At 40.6% G+C, this 21661-nt stretch overlaps 1 protein-coding gene across 1 annotated transcript in view; it reads right to left on the reverse strand.

The window, feature by feature from the left end:
- The window catches only part of RAB31 (RAB31, member RAS oncogene family), a 66751-nt gene that overhangs the window by 15610 nt on the left and 29480 nt on the right, over nucleotides 1-21661 (reverse strand). The window contains exons 4-6 of the mRNA XM_039548690.1: nucleotides 11665-11736; nucleotides 9697-9803; nucleotides 5931-6040 (exon numbers count right to left, since the gene is read on the reverse strand). Coding sequence (XP_039404624.1) covers nucleotides 5931-6040; nucleotides 9697-9803; nucleotides 11665-11736 — 289 coding nt within the window. The remainder of the gene's footprint in view (nucleotides 1-5930; nucleotides 6041-9696; nucleotides 9804-11664; nucleotides 11737-21661) is intronic.

Raw genomic sequence — 21661 nt, forward strand, 5'->3', positions numbered from 1 at the left:
GGGTTATAAAGCTTGGCTCACTAGTCTGCCTCTAGTTCTTTCTTCCCCCCATACTTATAGTGAGGTTAAGATTTCCCCAATTGACAGAGATGACTATTTACTCATGTTGTAAGTTTTCATGCACGGGAACACAATAAATTTTACAATAAAATCTATTGCATAACTAAACATAGTTAAGTTGCAATTGTTTTAATACTCCTAATAGCACAGCTAACAGCATCTAACGCAAGAAATTAAAGCCTTTGGTTTGGTTTTATTTAATGCAAAAGCATAGATTGCTGACACAAGTTCTTGCTTAGGGGAAGCAGCAATACAACAACATTTTGCTCATTTAATTAAAATCTCCAGGAAAAACCCAAACAAATATTTAAATCCTGCATGTATCAAAGTAAACAACAGTATTCCTAATTACTTTAATTACTAAGAGATCCAACCTTGAATCAAGGTCCTGCTGTAATTAACTTTGGGCTGTGTTAGTTTATTTACTACTGTTTTAAGTTGAAGAGCTCTCCTTGGTTGGAGAGAAATCCAGTACCCCACATGTTTAACTATAGGAATAGTCTAAAGGTCAGTAAGTTTTGCTCTATTCACTAAAGTTCGAAAGCAAGAGGACAACTAATCCTGGAACACAGGGAACATAAACTGTAAAGAATATAACAACCTCAGATGTAAGTTTGGACAATGTTATTCCATGCTTTCACACCCCCTACAAAAATTCAGTTATGAGTTTGGACTACCTTAAAAATTGACATACGTGAAATTTCTTTGTAACCTAAATGTACTTTCTTTTCTTGAAACATCTTTCATAGACCTCTTCAAAGTACTTCACAGGTATCTGCAGATCAACAGATAAAAGGATGAAAACCACCATACTCACTCACAAAGCTTGAAGACTGTTAATCTGCAATTTCACCCATCTGAGTCAGTGCAAATATTGAATGTCTGTTGGAAAGGATCCCTTCCCCATTCCACAGGTATTTCATACTTTCCTCTTTAGTTTGTCCAGTATACAACTGGTTAAACTGTAAACTAGAGATTGAGTTTGATTTGGTTCTTTTAATCTCCCAGTACTTCTAGGAAACAAGTATTTGGGTTACATTAAATATTCAATATATGAGCTGCTGGCAAGGCATCAGAAAATCAATAGCTTCATACATTTATAACTGAGCATTTACCACATGAAAGGCTGAATCCCAAGACAGAAATTCTGCTCTCATTAGGAAGCTTCATCTAGGAAGAATGTTCTTATCTGGATTTTTAAACATCAGCCTGTCTCTCCTTCTCATAGTACAAGCATCAGTAAGAGCAAGCATGCTAACTACTCTTTGCACAGTCTCCATAGCGTGGTTCTGACAACGTTCTTCTCCACTTTCTTCTCACCCTCAACAGAAAATGCTGAAATGCTTCAATCTTGCCCACTTTGGTAGCACACCAATCTCCCACTTTTGTTGGATGGGGCCTTAAGCAACCTGAGGTACTGGGTGGCATCCTTGCCTGTGGTAGGGGAGTTGAACTAGATGATCTTTAAGGTCCCTTCCAACCCAAACCATTCTATGGTCCTATGATTTTCCAGACTTTAAAGAAAATAACACATGGCCGTAACATTTTTGTTTGTTTTGTTTAAACACAAGTTTATGTCATGCTTCACTTGGCTAGGTATTCTTCAGTGGCTTGCTTGTCCCACCAGCCTGCGCCCCTCTGGAGCTCCTGATGCAGCCTGGTATAAACCTGGGACCCACAGCCTCGGCTCTGCTGTGCACCCAGGGTGGCTTTTACGTAATCTGCTCTTTCATATCTGGGGCACCTTCACACTGAGGTAGCAGGCAACACACACAGGCTGAAGAGAAACAGCTGGGTGTGTACCAGATTTGAATAAGGTAGCTAAGGCTTATTTGAGCTGGTAAATGAACAGGTGTCTGAGAATTGCAAGGGTTTGATTGCCACTTAATGATAGTACACGTGGGGCAGCTTGTTTAGTCTTTGAAAACCAGCCAGGCACAAGCAAAGGTCAGTGGGCTAAAGTCCCACAAACAAGAAGGGGCAATACAGAACGGGTACGACCCCCTGCACAGGCACAACTTTATTAAACCGCTATTGTATAATACATTCCTGGCATTTTTGCTGCTGCCAAGGTATAAACTAGCAACAAGGAGCCACTGTGCCTATGATTCTTTTAAGGCTGAGAATAAAAAGTTAATAACATTTGTTCCTATAGAAACAGCTATTAAGAAAGAATTACTAGAACAAATGAAAAAGCACTAAACTGTTAAGCCCTTTTTATGTCAAAAACCTTTAAAGAAAGACATTGGGAAAAATCTAGCTCAAATTGGGAATATACAACTGTATTAAAAATATTCGTTTCATGTTTACAGAGACATAAATCAGTCACGTGATATTTCACAATCACAGAAAGCTTTCAGCCAGGCACTGCTAAACAAACCCAGGCTAAGTGCAGTGGCTTACCGTTTGAAATCCCATGGGTACAACAGAACCCAGGAGCTGCATGCAGCCCATTACTCAGCTCAGCACAAACTCCCCAGTGCAGAGAACACTGATTTTGCTGACTCCCAAGCTCAGTGCCTCCTCAGCCTTATTTGCCCAAGTACAGGGACTGCAGAATACCTCTCCTGCCAAATTTGACCCATTTTCAAAAGATCAGAAACTTTTACTGATTCTAGTCTTTCACATCTTGTATTTTCTTGAGACAAATTAAGGATGATGGATTTGTGTTGAGACCGTGCTATGAAGACATCCCTCTAAGCAGCCAAATCCTCAAATTCTGAGACAAACTTATTTAAAAAATATTTTAAGCACAGTGTAATATAATAACCTTAGAAATGAAGCAAACTTTCTATAATCTCTGTAATTTTTCCAAGATTTATCTGGCTATCAACAAAACATCCCAGTTCCCCTTTTTTTCTTTACACCTTCTTTCTATCATTATGAGTACATTTTTTCTATCATACTATACCACTCCATTCACAACATTATCCCTGGAAAGAAACAGTTGTTAGACATCTCAGAAAGGAAAAATATTTATGTTAAAATGCCCCTGAGAAATGAAAAGCATAGGCAAGAAGGAGGTAAACTTTTTAGCTAAAATAAAATGAAGTCTACCCTTTGTGCTTGGGCAATCGATTTCAAGGAGGATTTAATAGAGAAATTCTCCACACATGTTGGAATATCCTTTCAAACCTCGACTGTAAAACAGACAACACATACAGTCTACCTGCAAAGTCCAAGGTAAAAAGAAATTGCTGCTTCCTTGTTCAGAGGCCAGGGAGCTGCACCATGCCCTTCATAAGCAGCACAGGGAGAAGGGCAGGAGCTCTCAGGCAGCATGAAAGCAAAACTAAGGCTGCAGCATGACTTTTAGGGCACCACACAAACAAAATTAGTCAACAGGGTAGGAGATACGGCCACAGGAGGGTTTCATACTATGAAAAGGCAGAAATGCTGCTATGCAACTTGGGCAGAGACAGACTTTTTTGGAAATTGCAGCAAGACTGAAGTGGTGTAAAACATCAGAAAGTTACTTATCCATACCCTCTGCCCAGTCACAACCACACTAATTAATTCTACTGCTAATCAAGCATTTTTCACTTGGTTTCCATTATATTTCTATCAACATACTCTACCAACTCTCTCCTTTCTCTCTGCTGAGTGTTTGATAAGGTCACACATAGATCCACTGAGACCAAATATTTCTATATATAGAAGTAATTGCCTGTGGAATTAAGTGCACTTGCCTGGGTATCTAGTTCATACTAAACTTAATTTAGCTGATTTTCCTCATCTATTATATTCATTATTAGGGACGGTGCACACCGCCAGCTGCAGCAATGCCTATCAAAGATGGAAACTAATTATCTAATTACGTGGCAAGAATGAGTTCCTCTGCAAGAACATCCACAACCATCAGATGCAGACAAACAAGTAAACTATCACAGCAAAGAACTAGTTCCTCCAGACAGCCATGTAGCACACACCTCCTTTTTAAAGGAGGCAAAAGAATGGTAGTGTATTCTAGGAATACTGGTTCTCATTAGCTATTTCAAATACATCCCATGTAAGCAAAACAAACAGTTGAACAGGCCCCATCTCAGGTAAAGTGTGCTAGATAACATCAGCTGACTACAAATACGTGAAATAAAACAAAATAAAATAAAATAACTTCAGGGGAACAAGGCTGAGTGTCTGGACATGCTGTCTCCTAGGTCTCTGCACCCTAAAACAGGATTCAGGGAGAGGAAGAAACACCAGTAGTGGAAGAAGATCAGACCTTTCAAGGAAGAAGATCAGAAGCTCTTAAGAAATCTTAACCCATACAAGCCTGAGGATGCATAGGGAGCAAGGCCATTCTTTATCATCCCTGTTGTTTTTGAAAGGTTATGGAAAAAGGTGAATGTTTTATCTGTCTTCAAACAGGGCAATAACAAGCCATGGGTCTACAGGCTGGTTAGCCTCACTCTGCTTCCTGGGAAAACCACAGAGCAAATCCTCTGAGAAGCTGCTTCTGAGCACAAGAAGGTGAAGGACCAGTCAGCATGGACTTATGGAGGGTTAACCATGTCCAGCCATCCTGGCTGCCCTCAATGACAGCATGACTGGGAGAGCACTGGATGTTGTTTACCCTGACTTTGGCAAGGCTTTTGATACTTCCCCCTACAGCACCCTGGTACGTCCAAGTTGGGATGTTACAGTCTAGAGCCTTTACGTACTTCAGAAAGGACAAATGCCAAGCACAACTTGTGGGAAGGAAGAGCCCCTGGCTATGAGAGAGGCTGGGGATTGGCTGCCTGTGAAGCAGCTCTGCCCAAAAAGGACCCGAGGGAAGCAATCTGAGCATGAGCCAGCAGCGCACTCTGGCAGCATAGACAGCCAGCAGCAACCCACAGGAGCCAAGACAGAACCTTGGGCACACTGGTTATCCCCTTTTAGATGTGGTCTAACACCAGCTAGGCCACACTTGCTTTGGGCCTGCAATACAAGAAAAATGTTGACAAGCTGGCACAAACTCAGAGGAGGGCTGCAAGTCAGGGAGGGCTGGAGTACCTGCCCTGTGAGGAGAGGCTGAGGAAACAGGGCCAGCTCAGCCTGGAGACAAAATGGCTTTGGTGGGCCACAAAGCTGCCTGTCAGTACCCATGGAAAAGGGCTGCTGAGAAACTGAACCAGGCTCTTTAGTGAGGTGCACCCAGGACAAGGCACAAATTGAATGAGAATAGGTTCTGGCTTGATGTGAGGATATCACTGTGAGGACTACTTAAACAACTGCCCAAGGAGGTTGTGGAACCTCTGCTTTGGGGCCCAGCCAGACAATGGCCTGAGCAATCTGGTCTGAATTCACTACCAAGTCTGCTTGGGCAGAAAGTTGTACTCAAAGTCTCGTGAGGTCCCTTTCAACCCTGCAAGGTCCTTCCCACTTGCAAACAGTGACCAGCACTGGAATCCCTGGAAGGAAAACTGAACAAGACAGTCATGACAAGTGCCAGTCTCATCATGTTTAGAATGCCTGGAGAGAAATTTATCTGTTTGGGGTTTTTTTGATGTATTCCACAGCAATGACTACTTTCTACTTACCAATGCCCTCCAGGAGCATTTATCAACATTTAAGTTTTTAGCAACATGATGATAAGATCAACATTATTGCCTCTACAGCAAGCTTGGTCTGAAACAGCAGATGTGACTCAGGTCAGGATTTATATACAGATTTAGAAGGAACAGGCTTACCCTGTATCTACTATGTTTTGCTCTGGTGTATTCAAAGTTGTTCTTAGTTTACATCTGCATAAATAGCAGCCATACCACAGGCTTTGTGGGATTTATTGATGTCCTTGGGGAAGTAGTTTATAGACATGAAACAGACAGCTATTTAGAGAAAACCTCTAAACAATCAAAATTAATTAATTAAAGGGAACATTTACTTACTTATGCCTTGAAAAAGTTCTTCAATGTTAACAGCATTCTTTGCACTGGTTTCAACAACAATTGCACCTATAGATTCTGCATATTCTTTGGCATCCTTCATAGGAACCTCCCTTGAAAAAAATTAAAACATTTATAAATAAAAGAAACCAAATTTTTAAAAAAATTTAGGAAAAAACACCAAACAACCCCAAACACAGCCTGATCAGAAAAACATTAATACGCTCTTCTTCTCTGTAAAAGCAGTACTATCTTTCTTCATATGGCATCTAGATCATCTTATTCAAATATATCAAGATTTCAACAAAATTGATCAATCTGCAGATTTCTGGGATTTGCTGTTGAATCCATGCCTTGAGAAAAGGAAGATAATTTAAAGAAAACCACATTTGTTCATATTTTATATTTGACTATGATGAGAAAAGCATTCTCTACATGCCAAATGTTCAAGCAAGATAGGGTGCAACTGTTGTGGATGAAAATGGTAAGAGCATCGTATGTCTTGGTCTTTGCAAGCAGCAAGGAAACGAGAGATTCTGAAATAAATATGAAAGCCACCGACTTTGAGCACATCAGCAACAGCAATCTGTGAGTGACAGTTCACTGGGGAAAGACACCATTCCGTGCCATTTCACCAAAGTGACACCATCTTCAAATCACAAGTAGAACACCCTCATTTTGCAACCAATAGTTCATATGTCAAAAGCTGGCAAACGCAGTTTACAACATGCAAAAGACTGCTGCTTTAAACAAGCAAGCCCTGTGCTGGCCTTGTATCTCCCTGAGCCATGTGGCAAAGGTGGATCTGCCCGTGTACGCTGCTATCTTTAACCACCTCTATTCCTGATTTTGGAGCAACAGCAATCTGCACCAACTACTTCACCCCACAGCTCCAATGTACCAATCTAGAGACTTCTTATACAATTTCCTCTCAGTATCAGTGTGTCAAGCACATCACTCAGCTTGGTGTCATCAGCAAACTGCTGAGGGTGCACTCAATCCCTTTGTCTGTGTCATTATTGAAGGTATTAAATAACACAGGTCCCAATATGGATCCCTGAGGGACACCCCTGGTGTCCATCAGGACTCTGAGCCATTGACCGCTACCCTCTGGATGTGACAGTGTAACCAACTCTTTATCCATCAAACAGTCCATCCATTGAATCCATCTCTTGCCAGCTGAGAGAGAAGGGTGTTGTAGGGATGTTGTTGTGTCAAAGGATTTACAGAAGTCCAGATAAATCATGGAATAAAGAAATATTATGGATGCATAGAGTGACGATCTGAGCACAAAATTCTCCTGAATACTCTTAACCAAGGATCTGTAGAAATTCCTTCGAAGCGGAGAAGAAATTTACTTCAACAGAGCACCAAGAATTGCTGATAGCCTATTAACAACATCAAGGAAAAGCAGTGTGACCCCTAAGTGTTCCAAATACATCTTGGCAGCTCAAAATCAAATTCTAGATGCTAAACAGGGAGGGTAACACAGTCAATAATTATGAGAAATACATTCATTCCTACTTACATTATCTCTTACACTAACAGAGATGGCAGAATCAAACCAACTTGAACTGGGTCAGCTTGACCTGTTTTGCATCTATTCACATTGGTCTTAAAAGCAGCTGTCTCTCTGATATCCAGCAAAACATCTGCCAAAAGCTCTACAAAACCAAGAGGAGACGCCAAATATTCATACAAACAGCAGCTTGCTCTTGTGTGCTCACATCATCTTATTTTTAAATTCTCTGTGCCTAAAGGCATGTGTATTTTCTACTCATTGGAAACAATCTGATAAATTGGTGACAAGTTTCACCTAAAACCATTTTTACTGAAGTAAATCTGAAGGCATAAAGCAGACTGAGAATGCATACAGCTGCATGCACTGCATAAATCAGATTTCTGGAAGAATTGTGAAAATACATCACATATGAGATAGTCTACTCTCTATTTTTCCACCAAAATCTCTTTAGCTGGACATCACTGGGTAAGTTCAGAAAGAAAAAAGATTGGGGGGATGCAGAAAGAACAACTGCACAAAAAAATATTACCAAAACTATTCATAATGATGGGGAGAAAAAAAGTCCTCTCCCATAAAAACCAAGAAGATTAAGAGACATTAGCCCATGGAGTACAATGAGGACCATTCACATAGCAAAACAATTTGTGCAAAGAAGAACTGCACTGGCTGAACAGGAGCAAGAACTGGATGATCAGCAATCAGTAAACTACAGATAGCGGTTGATATTAACATGGTGGGAAGATCACAGATCCCAGTTGCTCTGTGAGGAACCCCAGTACTTTCACAACATTTCTGGGATGCAGGATTTTTTTGGTCTTCAACCTGCCTCTGGTGCAACAGCATTTAAGAGCTTGCTGTATGGCAAATACTTCCAAAAGCAGGAAGAGGGCTGGTTAGGGACTCATTTGCAATTGCTGCCATTTGTCACCGTCTCTGCAGGTATTACCCTTGAGTTAATCTGGTAACTGTATTGCTGGGATCACTTAAGCAATAAATTTAAAAGTGACTCTCAGAGCAACCAAAACGCCTGATTTGTGCTAACTGGCTTTTGGTTTTATTTTTATAATCATCCTTTCCTCTTTTTTTCGTCCTTCGCATTTGGAAATTTTTGTCTTGTGGGACTCAGTTTCACCATGTTGACCAGCATATCACAACACCATGTAGGAAATGCCAATACATCTGCGTCCCTGATTCTTAGCCCAACAGAAACCAGAAGTTTTCCAGAATCAGGGCTTGTTCACTACTTACAGAAAGCAGTGGGCTGCAGCTTTGTGTTGGTTCATGTCTGACAGTGGCAGAGGGGAGAACAAAACAAAACCCACACAGGTCAAACCCTCATGTAGGCCTTGATTCAATAAAGCACTGCAGCACTTACTTGAAGTTACACACATGCTCCAGAGCCCTGGTGAATCTGGGCCAAAGTAACGATAACGAAACATATGGGTATGTATTTGAACAACCATGAGAGCCTATGAGGTCATAAGGGGAAAGCATCAGATATGATCACTGAGTTTGTACTCACAGATGAAGCAAGAAATAATAGTCATGGACTGACACACAGAATCACTACTGTACAGCAGAATGTGCTTCCAGTTCCTGAAAGGATAAATGCAAATCCAAAATAGAGCTAACAAGCAGAAGAGTGATTCTAGCTTCACTCTCATTCCAAATAGTATTATCTCAGCTCTTCTGCAGGGGTGTGGATTCAACCCTCCCCTCTTTTTTTATCTAGGAGGTTCTTTGCTTCACACAGGTGACAAAAGTTTTACTTGAGGTTACTCTCCAAAAAACCCCCAAGATACACCCTCTACATCCAGTATTATGAAACAGTTTCAGTTCTTGCAAATCACAAGTTCTCAGAGTTCTGTGATTAATATTTTTCTACCTCTTGCCCACCCTCTCAGCTTTACACTACAGGTTTTGCTCATCACTTAGTACATTCTGCACCTTCTAACTGAATGGAAGGAAGTAAGGAAAAAAAAAGAGAACCCTTTTCCATTCCCAACGATTCAGCAGATAAAGGATGTAGAGATTGTACAAATACAGAGGAAAGGCAGTAAAAAGGAGGTTAAAAAAAGTACATAATTCAGGTTGTGCTGTTGTTGTTAAGGTTGTGCATTGCTAGAATCACTGATGTTATTATAGGTGGCCAAAATTATATACTATTATAACAAGGAAGCAAAATTGTTACCTGAAGGGAAGAAACAATATAGTTACTGCAATGAAAACAACAACAGCAGGTATTACCTGATATCAGAAAGATCACATTTGTTTCCAGCGATGGCCATTACAATGTTTTCAGGACCATGTTCTTTTAGTTCTTTCACCCATTTTTTCAAAGTATGAAATGAATCCTACATCAGAGAAATAACAAAGTAAGCTACCAGCACGCTTTCTGCCAAAGTATTTGCCTGTTTTTAAAGTGGAGGAGTACAGCTTTGACAGTATTAATGCTAAAATAATTATATAGATCACAAGACTAGAAGATCATTTATCTATCTATGCAATTTGCTTTTCAAGCTCTAGGCCATAAGACTTCTTCAAATTAATTCTTCAACTTGGATGCTCTCCTCTTTTCCCCTTCCCCTCCTCCCCACTCCAAAGCAGCACCGAATATTAAGCTTCCAGTGATGAAGAAACTACCCCAGCTCATCCAGTAGCTAATTTCCTTCACTTTTAATGTGAGCTTCATTCGTCTAATTCACTTCTGTCCAGTGGCCTACCATCTCAACTACTGTCATATTTCTGGTAATATCCAGGAGAGCTTCCACTGTGATGCCCACCTCCCTACATTTCCAAATCTGTGATCTGGTAAACCTCAATTTACTCATTAGGAAACTGAAGAGAGAGGTTATGATTCACTTGGTTTTCTTCCCCTCCAAGCACAAAAATCAAACTCTCTCTGATGCTACCTACCTTTTAATAGTAATTTTTCTATTTCTTTACACTAGTGAAGTAGTAGGATTAAGATCACACTTCTTTCTGGAGATTCTAATTATAATGCACAATTGAAATTATTACTGACAAAGCGAGCTCCCAAATATATTGTAAATAATTTTTTCCCCTTCAGAAATGCACGTGACAGTTGTGTCTAAATCAGCAATAGCTGCATCAGTATCACAGAAGGTAGAGCTGAATTTTTTGGGGAAAAAAAAATCCATTCTGCTTTAATGATTAACACTGAATATTAAGCATCAGAAAGTGAAATGCAAATCAACCTTCCTCTCCTATTTCCTCCTCTTTATCCTGAGAGCTGTTGCATATAAGCTTGGAGAAAGGCTGGCAAAACAAAATTTCATTCTTACAATATATTACAAGATCAGCTGTAAGATATTTAAATCAAAAGTATCAATCCAGCACGATTCACTCCTCCTCACCTTTTCCTGGCACATTAGCAGTGGAGAACAGCACTGCTGCACAACAGTGACCACCACCAGCAGTGACAGATCATTACACTAATGCACTGGGGAACCAAACCAGCCCTCTCAACTTAGCAGTAAATAATGCAATTGGCAAGAAAGGAATAAAATGCTAGGGAACTGTCCTGGCCATCCATCCATTAGCACTGTCTCTAACTCAGCTACATCAGCAGGGGTTTCTTCCAAAAGCAGTGAAAGAGGCATTCAGCTGGAATCTCCTAGCCTCCTCTGCCTGAGAAATGAGCCAGAGAAGTTAGGGATCTAAAAATACAATTTTCATTCCAAATGAATAATGTTGAGACAAAAGGTCAGAGACTCATTATTTCATTACCAGTTTCAAAATTAAGACACGATGCCTGCAATACAAACATGAAATTAATATGCTTAGATAAAAGTAATTAGTTTTAAAATCAGTAATATGCAAATAATTTCTGCTCAGCTGATAAAGCTAAGAGCTGCTTTTTGTAGGAAAAATTCAACTCCACACAGAGAACATAGGTGGTGGTGGTAGGGGGTGTTGCAGGATGTTAATCCTGTCTACTTAGCCAGAAGAAACCCAAAGAAACATTAACAAAATGCACTGTCCAACCTTTTGTCTACATGAAGTTGAAACAACACAGAAGCAGGACTTTTTATTTAATGTTTTAAGGCAGTTGGACACCTCCACCCAGATCTACATAAACAACCAAAGCGTATACACCCCATACAAATTAAATTCTGCAATTGTGGGGTTTAACTCCAGCTCAGGCCCAAATAGAGAAGTTAACAGAGGCACAAAGCATCCCAAAGGTCTTACCTGTTTGGTGATATCATACACTATCACGGCTGCTGCTGAACCTCGGTAGTACATTGGAGCCAAGGAATGAAACTGTTAAAACATAAACCCCCAAGAGAAAGTATCATTAATAAATCAGAATTATCACAGGCTTTGCCAGGTTACAAAGACTTGCCATGGCAGGACCACCCACCTTCTTTCATTCCATGGAGAACAGACCTTATCAGTGGTCACCCATTCTCTAATTTTCCTTAAACACAAAGAAAGCAGAGCTCCTTTATCTTCTGCTGTTCTTCATCCCACTGAATTTACACAACCAGCACTTACTGGTTCAGTGCATCATTTCCACTACAGGGCATGAACTCTTGAGGACAGGTTTTGACAGAAAGATCACCTACGCTTGGGAGCATAGGGACCCTTTCCTGTGGCAAACTACAGTCTTGCTTTGTAGATCTAAGACTGGATTCAGCTTGTGTTTGAATTTTATAAAGCATTGCAAATGACTTGGATAAAATTAACTAGTCAGAAAAATCTGAACACCTGTCTTGTTTACCTAGCCTATACTATGGCAGATATTTCAAAAAACACAGATTTCTGCAGTTACTCTTCAGCTTTTTGTTCCAAGGAAAACATTCTTCAGGGAAAACACCCCAAGAAATAAGTATGTTTGTTATAACAACCGAAGAACAGCATAATTTTCATAATTTACCAATGACTAAGCAGCTGATTTAGAATTTCAGTTTACAATTACAATTAGAGAAAGGAAGTAAAAAAAGTCTTTCTGCTGATTCAACTAAGCTTAGTCTCAAACAAACCAAAAATAATCTTTCTCAGAAAATGCATTCAGTGTCACGACGCTCGCATAGCCATTTTGTAATTTTTTGGGAGAAAAGTTATCTGCAAAAGCGGCATATTAAGCTGCAGCTAATAACCGAGGTCAGCTCCTGAATCAAATACATTATTAGGGCAGGGTCTGAACTTCACTGCCCAGCAAACATGCACGGATCCACGTGTTACAACACTGCAAACCTCTGCACATTTACTGGACACATCTTTTTCCTAGAACTGTACCTACTGACTGAGCATTTAGACTTTTAGCAGCCTCCACATTTCTTGCTGTTTCACGTGCAATGTATCAGGCAATTTATTTGCCATGCTGGTTCACTTGCCCATTTGCAAGCTATTTATCACAGATCACGCACACCAGCTCAAGGTCGGCACTTTCTTTTATAACAGTATGGATGCACAGCAGCAGTGACAGATGGTCAAGTGCTGAAGTGTTTTGGGGAGCGAGGCAGGTGGGAGAGCTCATTAATAAGAGAAAACAGCAGGAAAGAGGATGAGAAAAGAAAGAGGAATCAGTCGAGAAGCATGGTCTGAAGAAATGGGATCAGCCAAGATCCTGAGGGAGCTGGGTAGATGTGTGCTTTCTGGGGTTTTAGTGTGTAGCTTTATTACTTGCATGCTTAATGCAATAAATGCTTTCCAGAATTTTTAGGCTCCTAAATCATGACAGAAATTTTCAGTATGTTAGAACAGAACAGACCATTTCAGTTGGAATGGATCTACAACAACCATGTAGACCAATTACCTGATCAATTCAGGGCAGGCCAAAAGTTAAAGCATCTTGTTAAGGGCATTGTCCAAATGCTTCTTAAACACTGACAAACTTTGGGCATCACTTCAGATAACAAGAAGGGCTTTTTCAAGTATGTTAACAGCATAGGAGGCCTAAAGAAAACATTGGATCACTACTTGTTTCATGATCACTGTGGCCAAGGCATCCCACCTACTATCACATTCCCCAAGTCCTTCCTAACCGCAAACAAGTCTAGGAGGGCACCTTGCCTGGTTGGTTCACTGAGTGCCAGTGCCTAGAAGTTATCACCAACAAACTTCAAGAACTTCCAAGACCTTCTCCTCAGCATAAGTGTTGTATTAAAGTAGCCTGGAAGTCAGGTACCTTAACTGTGGAGGGTACATCTGACCCTTCATGGTCACTCCTCCCAGTCTGTCAACTCCTGGAAAAAAACATACACACCCTAGATACATGCTGATTTGGTCTTAATCTAGATTACATTTTAATCTAGATTACACAGTATTCATGAATTTACAAAGAGCTCTCTGATAACAGTAACCACTTCACAGGAACCATGCAGTTAAACTCACATACTCCAAATTCCTTCAAGACTGGACCTGAAAGCACACTGAGAACCTGTACATCATCTTGGGAATTTCTCTCCCTTTCTTCTGACCAGCTGACAAGAATACTTCCCTTAATAGCTGTTTCACTGAAGAATATTTGCAGTGTTAGGCCCAGAAAGCAAAAATAAAAGTAATTTAAAACAAACAAAACAAACAAAAAAATGCCCTTTGTCATTCTTTTATACAAGCTAATAAACAAACATGACAACACACTATGTCCCAGTCACAAGAAATCGCTGTTTTCTACAAGAAAACAAGAAAAGCGTCTTTGAAACACTGAATTAATCAAGAGGGACTGAAAAATTTTAACTGCACAAGTTTCATGATCTAATGATAGACTCTTAACAAATGTGCCTTATGAACATGAATTTTCCAATATCATGCAAATAAATATGTTTAATTTTTCTTTTAAATCAGTGCCCAAAAGCAAAGTCCTCTTGAACATTCTTCTGGCCTAATTAATTGGAAAAAGAGAGTCACATCAAATTAATTAAAGGAATACAAAATACTAATCTGCACATTTTTCACCTGCCAAGGACCAAATGTGGGACAGATGCCCAAAACAAGTGACACATAAAACAACAGCTCACAAAATTAAATCTCACGGGACTATCTTCTGTATTATAAATGACAATGTCTATAACCTTGATTTTATAGCTCAGTATTTCTGTATCCAGTAATTCCTAAGAAAATTAGGAGAAACAGGAGCAGTTTGAGATTTGGCATAAGAACAACTCTGCTTGAGAAGGGCCACTTAAAAATGCTCAGGCAGCCACTCCCAGCTCTGCCACACGGACACTCAGGTTACAGCCCCAACTTTCCACGGAGCCAGCTGCTCCATAACCTGCAGCCAAGAGCAGCACTCTGGCAGATGCCACTCCTTCCTGCAGCCAGCAGCAGCTCACATCCCCTTGGGCCAACAGGAAAACACAGACCAGAAAGAGACGTTCATCAGCTCCCACCATCACAAATAATCACACTCCTAACCCATTTCAAAAGCTGATCAATGTTCTGCCTAAAATAATTAGGTGTTTTTTTTTCATTATACTGCTACAGGGATCATATTACTTTGAAAATTAATAACATTCTCAATTCCTAATTACTAAATTACTTGTCATTTGCTTGCACCTTGACTTAGTAAAATTAAGGGCTCACTGCTTGCCTTTAGCTGAAATATTAATATAGAGTAGCAAGCTTGCAGATTTAATTTTGCAATTTGCTATACCAGGCTCTTCCACTCTGAGGATAATGTAAAAGGGAGAAATCAGGGTCTAACCACCTTTTCTTGTGCCTGGTCTGGCTTCCGTTCATCTTTCCTGACTGCTGGTGACTAGGTTTGTATGCAGCATTATAGACATTGAACAGCTTTAACTGCATGTCCCCTAACACTTTTCTCATGGCTGTATCATACTCATATGATCACCCTTTAACTGGTGAATGCACTCAGAGGTGGCTTTTCTCCTCTGTTTCCCAAAAAAAAAAAAAAAAATTAAAAACTCACCTACAACTTTACAGCATATATTTTTATTGGGAGCAAGAAATACAGAGCCTTGGTACTTACACTATCAAACTTCCTCTGCACTGCTTTCCACCTTCTAAGCACTGGGAACACCTCCCATCTCTGTATAATGAGTAAACTGCCATTAGCAGCTCACCTACTGTGGTAATTTAGAAGAGCTCATTCATGCCTCTCATTCAGTATCCACCAAAAAAAGTTTTCCTATTTGCAAATACTGACCAACTGCATCACTCATTAGTCCCGTTTTGCTTTTGGAGAGGTTGGTAACAACTGGTGAGGCCGAGGTTGCTGAATCACACAGTACAACACAACTACCTACAACACAACTCAGGTTGTAGGGGTACATTTTCCAATCCAAGGGCCAGGCTGAAAGGACGACTCTAAATATAAATAAAAAACTTATTTTACCAAAGACATGCCAAAACCCAAAATCAATTACTTTACACAAACTTTCAGGACTCTCCTCCTTGGAGACACACAGTGTGCTCCATACCTACAGTCACCTGAATACTGGTGCAATGCTGATTGGGGTCAGAGCACCTTCTTTCTTGTGCTCCTCTAACAACACATCCACTTTGCACCTGTGGTTCATCATCTCTGACACTAAGGAAGAAGTGAGGCCACATGTCCATGATGAAATTTTGGCTGAAAGCAGATAACCTTTTTCTCTAAGGGTCCAACTAGCAGCTTCCCAACCCTTTACAGCTGTAGAGCCCCATAATACAGAGAGCAAATTCAGTCTTATATGGTGTAAATGCAAACTGAGCATAACCAGAGTTTCATTGATTCCAGGAGTATTTTGAGATTCTGCAACCCCTCATCTGGCCATCTCAATGAAGTCAACAGAAGCTTTGCCCTTGCAAAGGACAGAAAGATGGAACAAAGCAGCCATTAAGGAATTTACCACCTATTTAAAAACAGTGTAGTATTTTGCTTTCTGCTTCCTGCGCATCTCATAATGGAGGGGTGTATTTGGTCACAGCTAACACCTATCACATTTCCTCTTTACTAACAGTAAAGAATGGGGAAGAAGGAAAACCGTCACATCATACTTGGAAGAGAAAACCAAAATCAAGGGAGCACAGTGTAAATCACACCTGAGCTGTGGCAGTGGAAGTCTCTTAACCCTATCTAATGTAATGCTGATTTAGAAAGCAAAACAGAAGCCAAATAAATACAGAAATAAAAACTACCACGCCTGCTTGTTTATATACAGGCTGACAAATGCTGCTGAAGACAGTTGGGATTCATTCAATCTGCCAGGCACACCAGGGAACATTAATTCATGTCAGCAGCTCTTTGCACCATCCTGTGGTGCTACATCCCAGGACTGGCATACTGCCGCAGCAGGGCTGCCTCCTTCCAACTCCACAGCCAAGAGGGAAAAAAGCAAAACCAAAACAAACAGCTACAACAACCACCTAACTCCTGTATTTGGTTGCTTTTACTATTCTAGACTGTAAAGAACATCACCTGCTCTTACTGCAAAAGGATTATAATTCTGCCTATAAGCACAGCTGGAAAGGATAAGGGTGCACAGACTGAGCAGAATCACACCAATGCTCAGCAAGTGTTACACACTTCGAATTCAGCTATGATTTTCCTACACAGTGCCTTCTCAAGCACCTGCAGGTGCACAGCAGCACAAGATTTGCTTCCTGACAGCTGTGATCATTTGACTAAATTTCATTCCCTTTCCTAGGAAGCTGCTCTCTGACAACATACGCTGCATCTGAGTGGCCTAGACCAAACCACTTGGCTCCTCTCAAGGTCAGAGATCCTTACTATTACTCTTTCTTTATCTGGGTGCCATTAATGGCAAGGACAGCCAAAACCTCTGGGTCTGATACTTGCTGACATGTGCGGGCAGTGTCACAGCCCTGCAGCTTCCTTCCCCTTCCCATTACATGCACTCACACTTTCTGGACTCTTACCTTAAACATACATCAGTCCCCTCACTCAGCAGACCATTCCCACCCCTCTGCAGGTGATTTTGGGTGTTCTGTTTCTCTTGCCCTCAGCCCATCCTTGCCAGGCCACCCCCACAAAACCCCTTCAGTCCTGTCCCAAAACCCACCTGAAGTACACTTGCTCAAGTCTGTGCAGCTACATGCCCCACTCCTGTCACTTTCAAGGCAGTGGCTGCCAACAAACAGAAAACTGTGGTGGTGCAGAGGCAGAAGCAAAGGCAAAACCCAAAAGCATTAAACAGATTATCCTGAAACACAAGCTTCTGGAACAGGGAGGGATACAAAATTCCTGACATTCTCAGCTGGCAAAGAGCAAATGGGAAAAATGTTATGCATGAAAGCCACTTCCAGATACCATTTAGCATTTTAAAACCTTGAGTTGTTTTCCTTACATGATTGAAGGCTGGAAGTCCAGTTCTCAGGATTTAAAAGCAGAATAAATCAGGAAAGATCTGTCTGTCTCTGATCTACAGGTATTTTCTGCTAGTTAAATTGAAGATTAAATATATATAGATACATATAAAAGAGTGACCATTTTTTTTCCAATGTCTAAGAATTCTTCAGCTGAAGAAGGGAAAATCTCAACATTTTAGGTTAACCTTTTAAAGATATTTTAAATAAGCAAACAACAAACTTTTGCAACACCACAGAAGTGACCTGTGCTTAGCCCTTCTGAAGTTTACAGTCATTAAACAAAGGATGCAAAAGACACTACACCAAAACCATGACTCATTGTCAAGCTACACATGCTGCAAGTTTGCTGAAGCTTAAGAAAAAAACACATTTAAATGCATCCCTTAAATGATTTACCGTGCTTTATGCTCACTCTGAAAATAGTAAAAATAATATATTCTTGCTAGCTCTAATGCCACTTGTGCTCTCACACTACCAAATCACCTGTCAACATTTGCAGCACGCAAGAGGTAGCTCACTGCAGGGAGGTCCTCACACCACACACAGTGAACCACCCCCACTCTGACTGAGCTGTGGGAGACCATCAGAGCCACCCTTATAACACCACAGAGCAAAATTCAGGCTGCGTCTTGCCTGTGGAAATAATTAAGTCATTGATAGATGGTGTTGTGACACTGTCTCTGAATCACCAGGACAAATACTGCCACTCAGAAAAGAGGGAGCTATAAAGAGCTGTGGACATGTCATCAGTCAGCCTTTTCCTGGAAATGGAGAAGGTTAAAAACAAAAAAAGAAAAAGCTCACAGCTCAGGATAATTCTTACCGAGGTTTAAACTGGGCTCAAGTAATTGAGGCTTCTTCTATTAAATAAAATTAAAAGTCCCAGAGTTCAACAAAGTAAATTTTAAAAGGACAGAGATAAATTTTCCTGCCCTAGAAACATGGCCCTCAGACCCCTGTTTGCTACAATATTCCTCAGCTGGCAAAATGGAAAGCTGGCAGCCACCCAAGGTATTCAAACAAAGCGTTGTAATTAGAAGCTACTTAGGGCACCATGAACCAAAATATATGCTAATAAAAATATCATTAACTAACTTGCAAGGAGACTCTTGTTAGGGGAGGGAATCTTTGCTAACAACAACATCATTGTTGAGCTTGTAAGTCCCTAAGTCTGTGGCAACAATTCAAAGCTAATGGGGAAAACGTGAGATAGGAGGGGAAAAAGTGACATTTGAGAAATACTGGTGTGGAGGGAAGGTGACTGTGAAGAAAAAAATAAAGAGAGTTGGTTGGATAGTACACCAACACAAAGCAACCAGGTCTAAAGAGACCAGTACTTAGGCACAGAAGATAGGAGGATTTTGTGAAGTGTGCTGCCAGTTTGTTTATTTCTAGTCAAAAAAGAAAGGGAAAGAAAAAAAAAAACCAAGGTAAAAGGATTAAGAAGCTCTCTCTCCTTTTGTAATCAAGTACAATGTGAATTTTTCACCACAAGCCACACACCCCTCTCCAGGGTCTCCTCTTAAGAAGGACGCTCAGCATTCACTCCCACCAGGGATATGACAGAAATGCTTTCAATCCCCATTTTCTGCTGTCTTATTGTCACTCTGCAGCATTGACTCCAAGCTAGCAGTTTCCCAGAGAAAATCACAAACAGGGAAGCAAAAACTCATTAAAAAGGACAAACTCATAAACGAGGATCATGGAAGTGCCACTTTGTTGTTTCTGTCTGCCTGCTCTACCACAGTTAAAGTTTGAGCTTCATTTTCATGGCATAAGTGAGGTTTCAGTTAAATCTCAGCCAGGGCTCTCCTGCTGTGAAGGCTCCACATCAGCACATAGACAGAGCTGGCACAGCTGGGGAAGCACAGAGCACCCCGACTCCAGAATAAGCACAAGCCTATGCCTGGCTTTGCATTTAGGAGAGCAAAGACAAACAAGGGCAATGTTGAAAGAGCAGGAAGTCCTAAACACTGCTCTCATCAGTACAGACTGACAAAACTGCCAGGCTTCAACAGTGGAACACAAAGCCTCAACAAAAATTGCGAAGAACAAGGGAAGGACAACTCTCAAAGTAGAAACAACACTCAGAAGACATTTATTAGCACACTGTGAAAACAGCAATAGGCCCAGAGGTTGGGATAGGCTGGAAATGTTGGGTCATCATTGCTGTTCAGAGGATAATGAGAAAGAATTTAACAGGGGGGAGACATTTGTTCTTGAAGAGCAGATCAGAAGGAGGAACACAAAACAAAGCAACCAAAAATCCCTGATTAAAGTAAGATATTGAGAAGCATCATGTGTTTAGCTGTAAAATGGGAATGTTCTAGGACAGAGAACGACCTGGACCAGTATGGACCTCACCTTGGGAAACTTGTCTGCCTCTGTAGCTAGAACTCAACACCAATTAACTTTGTTTACTATATCACTCCATTTTGCTAGTCCTAGTGAAGGACTGGGAATACACTTTGCAAACATAGAATAAAAAGATGGTCCCTGGACTAATTCCTGATTACTAATTAATGAAAACCCGTAACATGTCTTATCTGTAAGAGATTCTAAGCAATCTAACAGAGTGTGGTGTTCACTGCTCACTACTGGTTTGACACACATAACAAAAAAAAAAAAGAAAGGAGATGTTTGAAAAAAGATGACTCAAAAAAATTTGAGAGGAAACATCATGGACTAGTTGGGAAGGATGGATTTTGTGTCCAAGAGTCAGAGCTCAGTCCCAGACTTCCTGCCTCAAATGAGGCATTCAGTAAATGAAAATATTACTATTCACCTATTTTTAAAGGGCTTTGAGAGTCCTTAGACTATATAGGAAATTAGATGAATACTTTTATCAAAATTTAACTAACTGAGTTTTGTGTATAAAGTGCTAAAACGGAAAGAAAAAGCGAAGAGAGCAGGGCAGTAGAGGGAAAACGGGGAGAATAAGCAAAGAAACTGAAACCATGGGAAAGAAAACTGAACTTTTGCTACCTCTTGCAATAATTAGTCAGTTATCAGCTCCAGACCATGCAGAAATGGAACAAACAAGATTCAAGGGAAGGAATTAGGCTATACTCCAAATAATGTTTTTCAAGGTCCATTTTCCCATCATAAATAACATACTGAATTGTTATGAGCCAACAGATTTCATCAGGGTCACTTTACCTCATGCTGTGCATTCTAAATAAAAGCACAAGCATTTCCTGCACTTAACAGCAAAAATCTTCTTTGCCCACAATACACATACAAGGTATGAAGAATACAGTAGGATGCATCAGGACTGACATCCCAGTTTGTATAAGCATCTCCTTTTATCCCAGCCTAATGTGAGCACAGCTACATTTCCCTGTGAAGAGACACTGTGCCATTTCACAAGTTTGAAGATGTTTCAGGAGTGCACATAAGTTTTTCCATTTCTCTCAAATTTCTCAAGGCAAACATGGGCATATATTAAAGAGAGACCTACAGCTCTACAGTCTATTACTGCATACTACTGCCACTGAGGCTGTTAAAAGAAAAAAAGTGATCAGCCAGACTTACATACAGTCAAGATGAACTAATACCCAAAAATCCATTCTGGCTTTTTTTTTTTTTTTTTTTAAAGTCAAAGGAAAAGCTGCTTGATCTGAGCAATTCACTTCAGACACTCAAAAAACATCAAGACAAAAATCCAAAGCAGTTCAGGTTGCCAGTGGTAATTTCCAAAATAATAACAGGAGACAAAAGCCATGCCCCTATTCAATGTCCCAATCCAAGGGAACCCCGGAGTCACCACCTAAGTTCAGACCACCCTCAGCCCACGGGCTGGAAGTCAAAGCCTTTCCAATGCCAATGAGAGCTGCCACACACAAACCTGATGAAACCAGGGGAGAAATGGATGTTGCTGGGGCACTGCTCAAGCTGCCTTGGGGAAGGT

This window comes from Corvus cornix, chromosome 2 (genome assembly GCF_000738735.6).
Source record: "Corvus cornix cornix isolate S_Up_H32 chromosome 2, ASM73873v5, whole genome shotgun sequence".
NCBI lineage: Eukaryota > Metazoa > Chordata > Aves > Passeriformes > Corvidae > Corvus > Corvus cornix.